The 18,279-nt window shown below is 40.9% G+C and overlaps 1 protein-coding gene across 1 annotated transcript in view; it reads right to left on the bottom strand.

Annotated features, from left to right (window-relative positions):
- LOC124556816 (delta-aminolevulinic acid dehydratase) overlaps positions 1–18,279 on the bottom strand; it is a 60,023-nt gene that overhangs the window by 10,369 nt on the left and 31,375 nt on the right. Inside the window, exons 3-6 of the mRNA XM_047130832.1 lie at positions 10,541–10,639; positions 10,297–10,414; positions 506–738; positions 235–351 (exon numbers count right to left, since the gene is read on the bottom strand). Of these exons, the coding sequence (XP_046986788.1) occupies positions 235–351; positions 506–738; positions 10,297–10,414; positions 10,541–10,639 (567 nt within the window). The remainder of the gene's footprint in view (positions 1–234; positions 352–505; positions 739–10,296; positions 10,415–10,540; positions 10,640–18,279) is intronic.

Here is an 18,279-nt window from a genome sequence, read left to right as displayed (position 1 = left end):
CTTTTACCAAGAGAAATATTTTAGAAACAAAAAGCTACATAAATATACATGTTAACCTGACTGTAAACCACTAGAAAATTTTAGTAATTTAAGTGACCTTGAGACAACACAAATTAAGTTGAATAAATAGTAATATTAATTCCCTGCATAATTAAAGCATAAAAATGTAAAAAAAAGAACCAATTAGAAAACTTCCAACAAATTTCTACAATAGGTGAAACTGACTTTCCTCACCTGGAAAACAAACAATGGGTATTCCGGATGGTTCTCTTTTGTCTTCTTGACGATGTCCAAATATGGTAGCCCTGGTTTGACCATTAACATGTCACATCCTTCTTCTACATCACGTGACTTCAGGCACAAAAATAGTGAAAGACATTCAGTAACAAATAGAACAGTGAATACAATAAAAAACATAGTAAATTTACTATTCTTCATTATGCGTAAGGTTGTTTTCGCAGGATATATCAAACTGATATAAAACTGCAACAAATGTGTTACATACACAGGCCCTTGCTGCTAATCCTTGACTGCCAGGTGGCAACTGGTAGCATTTTCTGTCACTGAACACAGGAGCTGATTTTGTAACAGAACGGAATGGTCCATAAAACCCTGATGCAAATTTGGCAGAATACGATAGAACAGCAACCCGATTACCAAATCCAGCTTTGATAAGATACTCCTTAATAGCACCAACACGGCCATCCATCATGTCAGATGGTGCAATTATATGTGCACCTGCAGATCAATAGAAAAATTGGAATTGCAGTCTTTTTAATCTGTCACATGTGATACTGTTAAGTAATAATGATAGCCTTATGTAAACTTCAAATAAAATAAATATAACTCACAGTCCTTACCATCACCATCTCAAGCTAAACATCTGCTTGACACTGAGGATACTTGACAAGTACTTGCTCTCTTTGACAAAGGTAGGAGAAGGAATCTGCTGTGGCTTTTCATAAGGAACTATCATTTTGTTCACCGAGTGTAGTGATATATCGAAAACAAAGTCTACATCTGTGTGGTCACACCAAGATTGAAACCATGGTTCTCCAATTATGAATCCTGTGTTTCATCGCTGTACCATCTCTCACAGTGCCATGATATCTGGAGGAAAAAAGCTGCTGGCAGCAGTAGCCTTCACAAGATGAACAAATAAAATATTACAGTTTAAGATGAAGTCTACTTTGGGTTAAATGGTTAATCTACTAGCTACAAGCAACAGTATGGGCTACTGCTTGCTGCCAACAAAGCAAAACATAGTTCCATGAAGTCAGAATGTAAGCAGTGTTTCATAACATACGAAATGTTTCTGAGCAGCTACCAGTGAATTCAGCAATTGCTGATACAAAGAAATAGCTTATACTCATTTGTACTATGCTTTGAGGGACTGATATATCATTTGGTGCAAATGCAAAGAACAAGAAATCAACACAAATTATCCATAGAGAATTTAAAAAAAAATCTTTAGAGAGCTGGACTGAAATTTTTATGTGCTTTGAATGTGACCCAAAAGCTGACAAACTGGTTGAACTAAGAGGTACCAACTCCCACTTACGATGTTTCCCTCCCAATGTGCCAATGTCAGACAACAGCATTTCATCATACATTACAATCTATAATGGACATCGGCTCTTTTCCTTTACACACCTGCCATTAAATCTAGCTTTGTATGACAGTTAAAATCTAACAGTTTACTAATAAATATACCTGATTGCTGTTCAATCTCTCCTTCATGATATGAGGGGCAATCTGGCCTAAGAATCATATTGTAATTTAATCCTTGATTTTTCATTGTTCAGCAAACATGTACGTTAGTGAATTGTATTTAAAGAGCTTTTTGGTACAGTTTTTGTTAATGGGAAAGGAAATAAAAATGTCAAGCCCTCATGAAGATGATATTCAGTAAATAAAATAATTTTAACCATTTTCTCCTCTGGTCATTGCAAGTAACAACCACTTAAACCCTCACTCTTAAGAAAAGGAGAACCATTTCTTATAAGGATTTGGAACTTCTAAATTATGAATAAGATCTATTAAGATTAGTAAATGCAATATGTGCTGCATAAATTACTGTCTATATATCAGTACCAGAACCTTGAATACCACCCTACTACCAACTGACTGTTCATACCTTGCATACTACTGTCTCCAGGCACTATTCTAGAATCTGTGTATGAATGCTGTTGCACTATATGGTAATCAATGTGTAAAATTCTTTGCTGCTAGTCAGCTATGGAGATGTTTATTTGCTGACGTATTCTCCAGAACTTAGGAGTGATACATGGAAACAGATTCCCACAATTATCTGAAACACGAACGACACTACAGTGGTCAGTACTACATTATCAGTGTAAAGTCTTAATTACATTCATTAATGTAGAATCAGAAACAGAATTATAAACAGGCACTGGGTCCACTTGAAACTGTTGCATGCGTTCCTGCATGCTTGCACAGAAACTTCACACAGTCACTGGACCTCTTTTCAGACACTGTAATGTGACGTGTTCAAGAAAGACCTGAGAAACAAACCTGCTAGCAATAAGCAGACCTCAGACCTCTGTCTATTTTCCAATGGAAACTGCTGTAATAATTTAAGAATTTTACAGTATAACGCAGTTCTTCTTATACCCTGCACATATAAAAGCTTTTACAATCTAATGTTCTTTATATTTGTTTGTAGGACAGCACTATTACCCTCTGTGCATGGGTAGCTCTTTGTACAAGGGAATGCAAGAGTAGATTTATAGGCCTGCTCACTACTTACATTTTCCAGGAATATTTACAGGCACATTTATTTTGCAGTCATCAATTACTTTTTCCAATAGTTTCCTATTTGATGACTTCAATGGATGCAATGCTATGTCACAGTAACAGTGCAGTTACAGTGTCTGAAGCTGTTGTGCTGTGTGCCAACATTGGTAATAAATTGCATGATGACAATGGGAACTGAACACAATGAATCAAAAATCAGTTGTCGGCAAGGCCATTCCATGTCAAGACAAAGTTTAGAAAAAGTTCCTGAATGACCATCGTGGATTTTCCTGAAATTTTGTATGAACATTCACACATGTTCCCAATGAAAATTGGTACAGTTTACTTTCATCAATGTAATACTTGCAGAGATATAGTCATTTGTTTGGCCCCCATAGTACAGCTATCAACAGTGCACACGAGTTTTCAGAACTTTGACACAAATAATAGCCCCAGCAATATTTTCTTGAAAGGTAATAAACTAGGCCATCTTGTACAACTTTTTGTGTTCTCTTAAATGAAATAATAAAAAAAGATTTACCTAGCAATTTGCATGTGGATAATTTGAAGCAAAGTCTGCTGAAAAAATAGCTCCTTGAAAAAATGAGAAGTTTATCTTTTCATATATTTGGAAGTAATTGCGGGGTACACCTGAAACTTTGCACATAATAACTTACCAATACAATGTTTAAAACTTCATTCTCCTACTGCTTTCCAATGTTTACAAATTGAGGGAAAAATTGTCAATTTTTCAAAACACCAAAAATGGCTTTTTTTGGCCCACTTTTAGAAAAAAAAGTCTTCTGTAAACTTTTTTAAAGCCTTTTCAATAGAAAGACCATGTTCTACACCACCTAAATGACTATTTGGTTTTGTAATGTGGGCAAACAAGAACCTAAAAAAAGTCTGTAAAGATGGTGGTTCACTGAAAATGGGCCCATATTCTGCTGGTACTCAAATCTGATATCTCTTACTATGTTCTGCAATTGTTTACTATCCTCAGTGGAAGATACTATCAAAAGTCCTGGTGACTATGAAATGAACTCGAGTCAGAAAAACTGCATGTAAGGAGGCCTTTTTTTTTTTTTTTTTTTTTGACATCTCTACAGCATTCAGCTCTCCAGATTTCGTTTTATAAAAAATGAAATGGAATAAGGAAACCAATAAAAAGAATATTTTCTCTTTCTTGTGGCTCTAATAATCTGAGGTAATCATATTTGAAAAGTGTAATTTTTTGGATTCTGTCTAATCAAAATGTCTTCCCGAACAAACCCATCAGTGACATCATCTGCCCTGGCTGTATTCTACAGTAAATTAATGAAACCCATAAATTAAAAAATAAATAAATAAATAAAAAAAATCAAGCACCCTGATGCAAGCATACACTTAGAGAGACCTTTCTAGCTTCTGACACTTATAGAAATGCATCATCAGTTTTGGGTTCTATGTAAAAAAAAAAAAAAAAAAAAAAAAAAAAAAAAACCCAACCTTGTCAGGTCTGGGAACCTGCGGTAAAGAAACTCACCTGTGGCTGCTGATGCACAGCTATTGGGTGTAGCCCCTGCAGTGATGGGGTTATGGGTTTTTTCACTTTAAAAGGAACCAGCAGTGGTTAAACCAATATGGACCAAATCAACACATTTATACTATGATCAGCCAAAACACTGACCACTGTCCATTGTGATGTCTGATGCCACCTGGTGGCGTTGTGGGCTCGTGAAACGCTAATAAAAGAATGTAAGTGGAGCAGACACAGATAGGGAATCACCCTAGTAAAGATATGTGCTGCAAACGGGGTAACCCATTGAGATAAGTGACTTTCTCAAAGAGTATAGCCTGTGAACCTGTATCTCTAAAACAGCAAAGCTGGTAGAATTTTCATTCCTACTCTTGTGAGCATCTGCAGAAAGAGGTAGAAGGATTACTACCACTAGGTGCAAACGGTTTGATGTCCATGAGCCTTCACAAACCGTGTGGTTTGGAGGCTTGTTTGTTCTTAAAGTAGGATAGATGGTGATCTGTGGCATCTCTGCCAAAACAGCACAATGCTAGTGCACAAAAAAGTGTTTCTGAGCTCACTGTTAATTGTACATTTTTCAACATGGAGCTCTGCAGCAGATGACCCCAACATGTTCACATGTTGACCCAAAGATTACAGTGGGCACAGGACCATCGAGATTCGGCTGTTGATTGACGGAAATGTGTCGGCTCTTTGCATAAATCACACATTTTTGCTACACTAGGTTGGTGGTCGTCGCCACAAGTGCCGCCACTGAGGTGAAAGGTGGCTCGAAGAATGCAGTGTGCCATGGATGTGGGCTGGTGGAAGCAGCATTATGCTATGGGAGACATTCTCCTGTGCTTGCATGGGACCTATGGTAGTAACCGAAAACATGCTGACAGCCGTGAACCATATTCATCCCTTCACATTTGATGTCTTCCCCCATAGTGATGTGCTCTTTCAGCGGTATAATTGTATGTGTCTCTGAGCCAGAACCATGCTACAGTGGTCTGAGAAGCACTATAGTGAACTCACGTTGATGTCTCTGTGACCAAATTCGCCTGATGTAAATCCTGGGGAACCCATATGGGTCACTATCAGGCACCATCACCACGTACACATACCAGCGGCTCATTATTTACTTGAATTGCATGACCTGTGCATAGACATCTAATGCCACATTCCTCCACAAACCTACCAACAATCTGTCAGATCTCTGATATGCAGAATCAGAGATGTATATTATTCCAAAGATGGACAAACATGTTATTAAGCAAATGGCCATTATGTTTTGGCTCATCAGTGTACAATTTTCCATGTGTACACTGATACTCCACATTAACTTAACTATGCTAACACAATGTACGCTATACTTTAGACCAGAATTAAACTAGCCCTTCAGCAGCATTACACAATAGAAAACACATACTAATAATTCTCTACAACTTGAATCCATTCCAAAAAGAAGTCGGGAAGACTGCTGTGAACTTCACCTGCAGTCTATTTACACACTGTGTACTGCAGTTGTTATGCAACAATTACTACCATAATCTCCACTACTTCCATAATACACAGTTAAATTGTGAAGTTTATAACCAGTTCGATTTTGTAGTTATAGAATATAGACATACTGAAATATGTCATGACAAGTTGTGAAAAAATAAACCCCTCTTTTGAAATTTTGAGTTATCTGGACTTTATCTCACTTCCTCCTCACTGCTTTTAATATTGCCCGTCCCAGAAAGCACTAAATAACTGTAGAACATAATAAAAGATGTCAGATTTGAGTACTAGCAGAATATGGGCCTATTTTGAGTGCACTTCCACTCTGCCCTGCCACTTTTAAGAAAAAATTGCCAGAGGTATTATGTCTCAAATTGCTGAAAACTCATGTGCACTGTTGACAGCAGCACTATGGGGTCAAACAAATGACTACAGCTCTGGAAGTATTGAATTAATGATTATGAAACTTTACCAATGTTCAATGGGAACATATGTGATTGTTCATAAAAAATTTAATCAAAACTCATGAGGGTCATGTGTGAACCTCTGAACCATTTAGCATGAAATGACCCAGTACCCAATCAGAATGTTTGTTCATAAATAAAGGTAGCTTGTATTCTGTTCTATAAGATTAGAATTTACCAACACTGACAAAATTTTTTGGTGGAATAAGATATACAAGTAGCTTATTGCAATGACGAACATGTATCTGGGGCTATGTTAAATGTCAATTTATTGCGGCAATAACATTTTTCCGCTGAAATTCATTCTCTTCAGCAACACACATCCAAATTGTAATATTGCAACTTAACCTATGACAGACTACATTATAGAACAGTTTGTCAGCACACATGGTCTTTTTCCAGATCTCCGTATTAAAAGGAAAAGTAATTAATTGGTATCTTCTGCCAAAAGTAATCATCAGATTCAGTGATTCTGACTAGCTACTGTATACTATCACCTGACTGACCACGATCAACATCAGCACGCAACTCAATGAGTGCACTTCAGTCCCCATCACCCTACCAGTTCAGATAGCAATCAACAGCTGCATATAGTATCTGTCTTAAACTTTAACATAATTATTACTAAAATCATGCTAAAAATATTGGCACAGATCAACTAAATTTTCCTTCTTTCATAGAAATGTATCAGACTTGCCAATATGCCCACGTATATCTCATTAAAAAATAAATTAATTAATCAATTAATTAATAAAAATAAAATAATAATAATAATGTTTAATGCATCAGAATAATGTTAATTGAGCAAATGAAGCAACAAATTCAAATACTTGAAAGTAATGTTAGCAACGAACTAAGTTTATTTTCTTCAGGTAATTGAGTTAATAACACACATCCACATCTGGTTTAAGGTCCAAGCAGCACAAGCAGCCGCATGGGACACCAAGCTAAGAGGGGTGCCAAAGGTGCCCCTAGCACATCATTTGTACAGGGGCATTCCATACTTAGCAGCAAAAACAACCCACTTTAACACTTTATGGATTTAGATTTATTTTTAAAGATATTACCAAAATCCCAAGTACCAGCAACTAACGTTTAAGGAAGAGAGGGAAGGGTGCCAAGGGCAAATAATATGGGGCCAAGGGCAAATAATATATCATTCATATGGAAAAATATGAGGCAGCAGGATGCAGAACTATGTTGCTTGTCTACATCTACATCTACATGATTACTCTGCAATTCACATTTAAGTACTTGGCAGAGGGTTCATTGAACCACAATCATACTATCTCCCTACCATTCCACTCCCGAACAGCGGGCGGGAAAAACGAACACCTAAACCTTTCTGTTCAAGCTCTGATTTCTCTTATTTTATTTTGATGATCATTCCTACCTATGTAGGTTGGGCTCAACAAAATATTTTCACATTCGGAAGAGAAAGTTGGTGACTGAAATTTCATAAATAGATCTCGCCGCGACGAAAAATGCCTTTGCTTTAATGACTTCCATCCCAACTCGCGTATCATATCTGCCACACTCTCTCCCCTATTACGTGATAAAACAAAACGAGCTGCCCTTTTTTCCACCCTTTTGATGTCCTCCGTCAATCCCACCTGGTAAGGATCCCACACCGCGCAGCAATATTCTAACAGAGGACGAACAAGTGTAGTGTAAGCTGTCTTTTTAGTGGACTTGTTGCATCTTCTAAGTGTCCTGCCAATGAAACGCAACCTTTGGCTCGCCTTCCCCACAATATTATCTGTGTGGTCTTTCCAACTGAAGTTGTTTGTAATTTTTACACCCAGGTACTTAGTTGAATTGACAGCCTTGAGAATTGTACTATTTATCGAGTAATCAAATTCCAACGGATTTCTTTTGGAACTCATGTGGATCACCTCACACTTTTCGTTATTTAGCGTCAACTGCCACCTGCCACACCATACAGCAATCTTTTCTAAATCGCTTTGCAACTGATACTGGTCTTCAGATGACCTTACTAGATGGTAAATTACAGCATCATCTGCGAACAACGTTAAGAACTGCTCAGATTGTCACCCAGGTCATTTATATAGATCAGGAACAGCAGAGGTCCCAGGACGTTTCCCTGGGGAACACCTGATATCACTTCAGTTTTTCTCGATGATTTGCCGTCTATTACTAGGAACTGCGACCTTCCTGACAGGAAATCACGAATCCAGTCGCACAACTGAGACGAAACCCCATAGGCCCGCAGCTTTATTAGAAGTCGCTTGTGAGGAACGGTGTCAAAAGCTTTCCGGAAATCTAGAAATACAGAATAAACTTGAGATCCCCTGTCGATAGCGGCCATTACTTTGTGCGAATAAAGAGCTAGCTGCGTTGCACAAGGACGATGTTTTCTGAAACCATGCTGATTACGTATCAATAGATCGTTCCCTTCGAGGTGATTCATAATGTTTGAATACAGTATATGCTCCAAAACCCTACTGCAAACCGACATCAATGATATAGGTCTGTAGTTCGATGGATTACTCCTACTACCCTTCTTAAACACTGGTGTGACCTGCGAAATTTTCCAATCTGTAGGTACAGATCTATCGGTGAGCGAGCGGTTGTATATGATTGCTAAGTAGGGAGCAATTTGTTGTGACAGTGCCACGAGATTTAAAAGTGCCGCCACGTCAGTACGCAAACATGGCAATAGAGGCGCTCCGCAGCTCAGCCGAGCGCAGGAGCGCCACCTGGCTATGAACGGCACCAGCCGCATGTCACGGCACGGCAGTCGGATGACAGATACGGAGTTAGTAGCATGTAACCCGCTATTGTTTCTACTTTGGTGTATCCACGCAATTTATTAGTGATTAAAGGTTATAACACTATTGTATCAGTGTAATCTGAAAGGAACCTAATCTGTATACAATCTGGACCTGAAGACAGACTTGCCCGTATCAAGCGATTTGAGTTGCTTCACAACCCCTAAGGTATCTACTTCTAAGAAACTCATGCTAGCAGCTGTTCATGTTTCAAATTCTGGAATATTCCATTCGTCTTCCCTGGTGAAGGAATTTCGAAAAACTGCGTTCAATAACTCCGCATTAGCGGCACAGTCGTCGGTAACAGTACCATCGGCACTGCGCAGCGAAGGTATTGACTGCGTCTTGCCGCTTGTGTACTTTACCTACGACCAGAATTTATTTGGATTTTCTACCAAATTTCGAGACAATGTTTCGTTTTGGAACCTACTAAAGGCATCTCGCATTGAAGTCCGTGCCAAATTTCGCGCGTCTGTAAATTTTAGCCAATCTTCGGGATTTCGCATTCTGAACTTTGCATGCTTTTTCTGTTGCCTCTGCAACAGCGTTCGGACCTGTTTTGTGTACCATGGGGTATCAGTTCCATCTCTTACCAATTTATGAGGTATGAATCTCTCAATTGCTGTTGCTACTATATCTTTGAATTTGAGCCACATCTCGTCTACATTTGCATAGTCAGTTCGGAAGGAATGGAGATTGTCCCTTAGGAAGGCTTCTAGTGACACTTTATCCGCTTTTTTAAATAAAATTATTTTGCGTTTGTTTCTGGCGGATTTGGAAGAAACGGTATTGAGCCTAGCTACAACGACCTTGTGATCACTAATCCCTATATCAGTCATGATGCTCTCTATTAGCTCTGGATTGTTTGTGGCTAAGAGGTCAAGTGTGTTTTCGCAACCATTTTGTGTGAAAAAATATTCTTGAACTGGCCCTATACACATGCTACTGTATAGTACCTTTGCTCCATTGAATGTAACTGTACATCTTCATATAAAATGACAATATCACTTACCAAAATGTACATAAAAGCTTATAAAGCTACTCAAATTAAATACTACCTCTTGGTTTCGTGCACACGAGATGGGTCTGCTGTATATAAATTTCTTAATTAGGCCTACGCCATTATGTGGGTGGAAAAGCAGGGGGAAAAACTTAGCAGACTCCAAAGTAGCACAACAACCAACAAATTACTTAAACTGTGAAAAGCTTTTCACATACTTTCTGGAAGAAACACCTAAATATCATACTTACAGATTGTCTGGTTAAACAGTTCACTTACCAGCATTCGCGTATGATACTGCAACTTCTGCAATTCTTGCAATACTTGCTTCATTATCAAGGACACCATCCTTCATGAGCCCACAATGTCCATGACTAGTATATGAACAAAGACAGACCTATTAAAAGAGAACACCACTGAAACATAGAAGTTGTTGTATTTCAACTGTTGCATCACACACAACTGTTGTGTGATGCATTGCACTTTCAATGAGGAACTCAACAAATAACTTCAAGGTACTTACATCACAAGCTATGACCAAATTTGGAAACCAGTTCCTCAGTCTTGGTAAAGCCATCATCACTGGATTCTTTACTGAGTCTGCATGACTTGCTTTTTCATCCTGAAAAAGTTAACCAAAAAGGTGCTTATATTTGAACTGTGCCTGGGTGAGCATGATAGATCTAATTACATTACAAAGGCCACACAAAACTAATAAGGAATATTCAGTACAAAAATCCACAATAAGTTAGCAAATAAATGAAGCCACTGGATAAAACACATCAAGCAAGATGGCAACAGGATTAAGGCACTTTACTCATTTTGGGGGACCCAGGCTCTAATTCCTATTTTGTTATCCAGGCTTGTATTTTACACAGTTTCCTAAAATCAGTAAAGGTGAATTCCAGAACAGCTCCTTTCAAAAGGACATATACAGTTTCTTTCCCTGTCCAAGTAGGTTGGGGGAGATGGAGAGGAGGTGGTGGTAATGTTTGATTCAGGACAATCAACAGCATTGTTATCAATGCCCTGATGAATATAAATACATGGATTTTTTGTGAACTGAGCAAAGAAGTCCCTTCTTACTAATAACATTACTGTAATGGTATACCATGGAAATATAGGAGCAATTTTTTCATAATGTGTGACAATGTTAACATTTGGGAGAGAATGAGTAGAAGCCCCTTTGGGTCGACCTATGGAGTAACGATGCACCACACCACACACTTATGTCCATGCAGCCAAACTCTATACAGTCTCAACTTGGGCGCATTTCACAGCATTCCCTCCACCATTCTGAATCTAATATTAAAAGTGGAGTAATATTATAAAAAAAGAAAATTTACACATATTTTGTTGTTATAAAAACTGACAATCACGATACTCTGCGAACTATGGATGAAGAGTAACAGGCAGGTTCCATTTTCCTAGATTCCAAAAAGCATTCGATATGATATCCTACTTCAGACTTAATGAAGGTAACAGCATATGGAATAGGTTCCCAGACAACTGAGTGGCTCGAAGACATCTTAAGTAACAGAAGCCAGTGTGTTCTCATCAGCATATGCTCGTCAGAGACAAGGGTATCATTTGGAGTGCCTCAGGTGTTGTGACTCGCCGATCTTTCAAAGTGTCGCTGCACAGTTACGCGCGTCCTCTACATGCGGCGCTGTCTGCCAGCCAAGCAGCAGCAGCGCCACCTAAGTGACCAGCTAGCCAGCGGCCGCTAGCCTCGGACTCAGTTATGATTTGACTGTTAAAGTGTACACACGTCATACTCTGTTTACTTGATCTGTGACTTTCATGTATTGCGTCTTCCTTGAAATATATTTGTTCAACTTGAAGTTATAACAATTGGCGACGAGGATGGGATTTTTCTTTTCCATCGTTGACCCACATGTTTCCATGGCTACTTTAGAGCAGCTATTGCAAGGTCTCATAGAACAGCAAACGCTTCTCACAAATGCAATTCGTGATTTTGTCGTGGCATCAAATGTGGGGCGTCTCTCGTCGTCGTCTCTACCTACTTTTCCTCCTTATGACGAGATGGCGGAAGACTGGTCTGATTACGAAAAACTTCTTCGACAGCACTTCTTGGCATTTCATGTCGCAGACGAACAAACATGTAAGTTTCTGTTCCTTTCATGGATTTCACCCCAAATGTATTGGTTGTTGTCGAAATTGGCTCCTTTGAAAGATCCTGCATCTTTGTCCTTTGCTGAAATGTGCTCACTTCTGTCCGTCTATTTTCAAAAGCAAACGCATGTGGTAGCCTCTCGTGTTGCCTTTTATTGTTGTCAAAAACAACCGAATCAATGCTATCATGCTTGGGCTGCTGAACTTCACGGCCTCAGTAGAAAGTGTCAATTTGTTACTGAAGTTCACAAAGAATCCTATGCCAATTCCATGGTACGGGATGCTATTATCCGATCGGCACCCGACAAAGAAGTTAGGCAACATGCCCTTTAGTTGGCAAAACCGACTCTAGATGAAGTCCTATCCATCGCTCAGTCTTTTGAAATTTCTCGTGCCGCTGGAGCGCAAATAGAAGCATAGGGCGATGCCAGGGAAATACAACCTCTGTGCGATGTTGAAGCGTGTGGCGTGTCCCCACCGGCCGACATGGCCACAGTATGCTCCCAAGCACAGCCTCGGCCTAACCATAAACAAACCTCTAAGAAACTGCAGCAAAACCCACGGCAACTTCCTTCATGTCCGCGGTCTTTTACGAAACATTCACAAGAAGATTGTCCACAACGTTGGGCCGTGTGTCACAAATGCAAAAAAAAAAAGGGTCATGTGTCATCGGTTTGCAAATTCGACCGCATACATGATGTTCATGAACATGATGCTGATTCTGATTCTGTGTTGTCTGTCAATTGTACTTCTTCCCTTTCAGGGAAGTTGTTCCTCACTGTCCAAATACTTGGTCGAGATGTTCACATGCAGGTGGATACTGGTTCTGCTGCCACTATCATCAATTCTCAGACGTATCTTCAGTTGGGTTCTCCAATCCTGTCACCTGTCACTAGGCAATTACGGACTTACAATAAACAGAAAATTTCTCTCTTGGGACAATTTGATGCTGAGGTATCTTACAAATCTGTCATTCGCACTGTTCCCGTATTTGTGGTCGACCATAGTAATGCAGAGAATCTTTTTGGTTTCGATGCCTTTTGCGTTTTTGGGTTCTCCATAGATGACTGTCAATAATGTCTCTGATGCTATTCCTTATGCTCAACTGGATTCCTTGTCGACGACATTTTCATCCCTTTTGTCTCCTGGGTTAGGCCGTGCAAACGACTTTGAAGCTCATATCACGCTCAAACCCACTGCTCGGCCTAAGTTTTTTCAGGCTCAGCCCATTCCTGTGACCCTTCGTGATCAGGTCAAACGGGAGCTGGATCATCTCACTGCTTTAGGGGTCTTGCTTCCTGTCACTTCCAGTGAGTGGTCCTCTCCTGTCGTTGTCGTTGCTAAGCCAAATGGTGATATTCATCTCTGTGGCGATTTCAAAGCCACTGTAAATGCTCAATGCCTTATCGACACTTACCCTATGCCTCGACCTGAAGAATTGTTCACTAAACTTGCTGGAATCCAGTATTTTTCTAAACTTGACCTGTCAGAAGCTTATCATCAACTTCCTCTCGATGCTGCTTCCCGGGAGTTTCTGGTCCTTAACACGCCTTTCGGCCTCTATCAATACCAATGATTGCCATTCGGGGTTGCCAGCACCCCTGCTCTCTTTCAGCGATTTTTGGAACAATTATTGCTCACTGTCCCTGGGTGTATAAATTACCAGGATGACATTGTTGTCACTGGCTCCACCACTGACGAACATCTTCAAAATCTCCGCACACTTTTTCATGTCTTACAGACTGCTAGTCTGAAGTGTAATCATCAGAAATCAAAATTTTTTCAGGCATTTATCACGTACTTGGGGTTTCAACTCTCGGGATGGTATTCGTCCGCTTCAGCAAACTGTCGCTGCGATCGATGCAGACACCTTTGAGCCAAATAAAACTGAAGACCCTGAGTAGATGTAGCCTTTGAGTAACATTTAGATTTTTAGGTTTTGGAACATATGGTTATGAACTGAATCAGGGCCTGGAGCCATATCGTGAGATGGGGCAAGACCCATAAGCCCTTAAGCAGTTCCTAGTCAGTGAAAGGTTCATTATATAATTTGGCTTTGTGTTGAGTGAAACGTTATGTTCCTGCAAAAAAATAGGTAGTCACGTAAGAAGAGGATGCCAATGTTGTCACGAACTGTACTGCAAGGTGTATAGCAAGAACCGAAGCATCAGTACAATGACTATCTTGAAGGATAAGACCTGGAACAATTGTCGATCTTAGGTTGGCATGAAAAAATGTTTATCTAATTTTTAAAGACATGTATTTTGCACTTATTTTTGGTAGATTTGGATGTTACAATATTTAATCTTACTACAATAGCCCTGTGGTCACTAATTCCTGTATTCATCATGAAGTTTGGTATTTGATCAGGAGTGAGTATCGCTGAGAGGTCTAATAGACCTTACATTTTATGCAAGTTCCTGAAGTGACCACTCAAAATAAACTAGCAGCAGGAATGGCTAAAATCTTCTGTGCCAGCCTACAAAGATTTGGAAAGCCACTGTATGATTTGCCTGTCATGTCTGAAAATACATTCAGACATTCTCAGGTGTGTAAGCCTCAGAAGACCTGTCTTCAAATCGCTTTTCTTGGACCATGGACTTTTATTCATTTAAAGACATTGTTTCATTTTGTCCAACTAAAAACAGAATCAGATAGGTATATTTAATAAAAATCACAGTCACATGACTTATAATAATTAAAATGTCAAAGCTGAGTACTTTTCCCCCTCTGCTATCTAAAAGTGCACTAGTTGGCACATTAACATAGACTTAGTACCTCCTATTTACATTATTTGAGACAGAAACATGTTCACAGTGTTCATACATTACCACATTACTTCTCAGCAATTACATAAGCTCTTGCCAGATAACGTCCACATCAAACCAAACCAAATTAAACAATATCAACAAAAACACACCATGAATATTGTTTCCCTTCATTCAGTGGTACTACATACATAGCTGTATTAATGATATTCTTCACTCAACACACAAAACCTCTGTGGGCATACTGTCATCTCTGTGGATTGTGCTCACCATGCACATATTCACAAAAGAGTCTTGAGCCCCCTGAGGGGAAGTGGGTGAAATGTGATTTTTTTGTTTTGTTTTTTCTCTCATTCATTATTTACAGTGCTTTTGCCACCATGACTCTGGAAGCATCCAGGATGTCTCCTGCAGTTTTCCAGGCTGTGATGGCAATGCAGTATTCATCATTTCACCCAAGATTGGTTGGTTGGTTTGATTTTTAAAGGGACCAAACTGCATGGTCATTGGTCTCTTGTTCCATTGAACCAAGTCCATGGGAAAAAACAGAAAACCAACAGGACACACCACAGGAATTCAAGATGGACAAAAAAAAAAAAAAAAAAATCACACGGAGCTGAACACACTGGGGGCAACAGAAGACAAGAGAAGCACAGACACACAAGAAACAGGCAGAGGAGCTTAAAACAGCAGAGCCGATGTCTTGGGCTGGCCAATCACGAGGATAAAAAAGGATGAGCCAGCCACTCTCCAACACATTAAAATCTCTTGCCTAAAAGTACTAGGTTAGAAAGCACAGGGAGACAAAGGACAGGAACTAAAGCTTCAACCGAAGAATAAAAACCAGCATCACGTAGAAAACGTAAAACCAAGTTAGCCGTGGAGGCATTGTCTCCTAAAATTGAAGGAAGTGTGTCAGAAAGATTAAAATTCCATCTCAGAACATGTAGATGTGGACAGTCCAACAAAATCTGGACTACTGTGAAACGGGAACCGCAGCGACAACATGGTGGGGCCTCATGTCAGAGAAGATAGCCATGAGTCAGCCAAGTGTGACCAATGCGAAGGCGGCAGAGGACCACTGAGTTCCTGCGAGAAGCCCACAGAGAAGACTTCCACTCATGTGTGCTCTCCTTGAGAGCGGAGTTTATTGAGTGTAATTACGTTGCGCCATTCAGTATCCCAAATCCTGAGCTTCCAGCCGCTTCAGCCACAGTGTGTTCCAGGTAGCATGCTTTCCCTCCATTGTGTGCTTCCATCTTTGCGCTCACTATACGAATGGATATTTGACACCCAAAATCCAGCACAGTAGCTGAGGTCAGGTTTGGGTATAGCAATCTCCAGAAGTGGCTTATGAGTGGCCTGTTTGGCCAGCCTGTCAATGAGCTCATTTCCCAGAATTCCAACATGCCTCGGGGTCCATACAAAGACCACTGAATGACCAGACCGTTCAAGGGCATAAACCAACTCTTGGATAGTTGCTACCAGAGGAAGGCGTGGGTAGTACTGATCAATGGCCTGTAAACCACTCAACAAATCACTGCAGACCAGGTAGGACACACTGGGGCAGGAACAAATATCTTCAAGGGCACGAGAGATGGCCACCAGCTAGGCAGTGAAGACAATGCAGCCATCCGGCAAAGAGAGCTGTTTGATATGTGCCGAGTGTGCATAGGCAAAGCCTACGCGACTATCAACCAGTGAGCCATCAGTATAGATGACTTCAGAACTCTGGGACGTGTCAAGAATCGATAGGAAGTGACTGCAGAATGCCTCAGGAGGAACGGAGTCCTTATGGAAACACAATACGTCCAGCCGTATTTTCGGTCGAGGCATACACCACGGAGGTGAATGTTTATGGACCCACACAAGACGCTGTAAAGGACAGGACTCGAATTCAGACAATAGGGAGCAGACACACACAGCGATCGTTATCCCTGACTGAGGTCGCCGTTCCAGGACATGAGCCACCATGTTTGCGAATAAAAGGTGGTAATTCGGATGCTGAGGCAAACTATGGACGTGCACTGCATAGTTGGCGAGCAGTTGGCGGCACCTGATGTGCAATGGACTCCAGCCTCCACTAGTAGACTGGCCACTGGACTCGTTCGAAAAGTGCCCGTCACTAGACTAACCCCACAGTGGTGATTAAGCAACTTCAATGCTGCAGGCGCTGACGAACCATACGCTACACTCCCAAAGTCAAGTCATGACTGAACTAGGGCTTTGTAGAGCCACAGCAGCATAGAGCCATCGGCCCCCCAAGTGGTGTTGCTCAGGCAGCGGAGGGCATTAAGATGCCGCCAGCACTTTCACTTAAGCTGACGAATGTAGGGGAGATGTTAGCTGGACGTCGAAAACCAGTCCTAAAAAGCAATACGTTTTGACTACACGTAGTGGATGGCCATCAAGAAAAAGTGCAGGGTCAGGATGGACTGTCCGTCGACGATAGAAGTGCAAAACACAGGTCTTGTCGGCAGAGAAGTGAAACCCATGAGCAAGAGCCCATGGCTGCGCAGTCCGAATGGCTCCCTGTAGTCGGCGTTCAGCAACACCAATGGCTGAGGAACTGAAGTAAAGGCAGAAATCGTCAGCATATAAGGAGGGCAATACTGATTGCCCTACAGCTACTCCTAGGCCATTTATAGCGACTAAAAGTAGTGGAACGCTCAATACAGAGCCCTGCGAGATACCATTCTCTTGGATATGGGAGGAGCTAAAGGAGCCTCCAACTTGAACACGGAAGGTACGGAGGGTGAGAAAGTTCCACAGAAAAATCGGGAGTGAGCTATGGAGGCCCCACACATGCAGCATGTCAAGGATGTGGTGGTGCCAGATCGTGTCATAGGCCCTCCGTAAGTCAAAAAAGATGGCTACGAGATGTTGGCGCCTGGAAAAAGCTGTTCAGACAGTAGACTCTAGGCACATGGAGGCTCAGCGCAAAACCACCCTGGGATGGAGCCAGAATGCCCCGAGACTCCAGGAGCCAACACAACCTCTGGCTCACCATTCATTCGAGTAATTTGCAGAGAATGTTAATGAGGCTAATGTGGCAGAAGCTGTCCAATGCAGCAGGGTTCTTCCCAGGTTTCAACACTGGGACAATGATACTATCTTGCCACTGGGACGGGAACAATCCCACAGCGCAGATGCGATTCGAGAGAGAGAGAGAGAGAGAGAGAGAGAGAGAGAGAGAGAGAATCTGACTCAGTGAGGCCACAGACAGATGTTTGAGAAATTGAGAGTGAATATGGTCAGGACCTGGAGCTGTATCAGGGCAATGGGCATGGGCACTGAGGAATTCCCACTTGAGAGTGAATTTGGTCAGGACCTGGAGCTGTATCAGGGCAATGGGCAT

The sequence above is a fragment of the Schistocerca americana genome, chromosome X (genome assembly GCF_021461395.2).
Source record: "Schistocerca americana isolate TAMUIC-IGC-003095 chromosome X, iqSchAmer2.1, whole genome shotgun sequence".
Lineage (NCBI taxonomy): Eukaryota > Metazoa > Arthropoda > Insecta > Orthoptera > Acrididae > Schistocerca > Schistocerca americana.
This window is presented reverse-complemented; position numbering and strand designations above follow the sequence as displayed.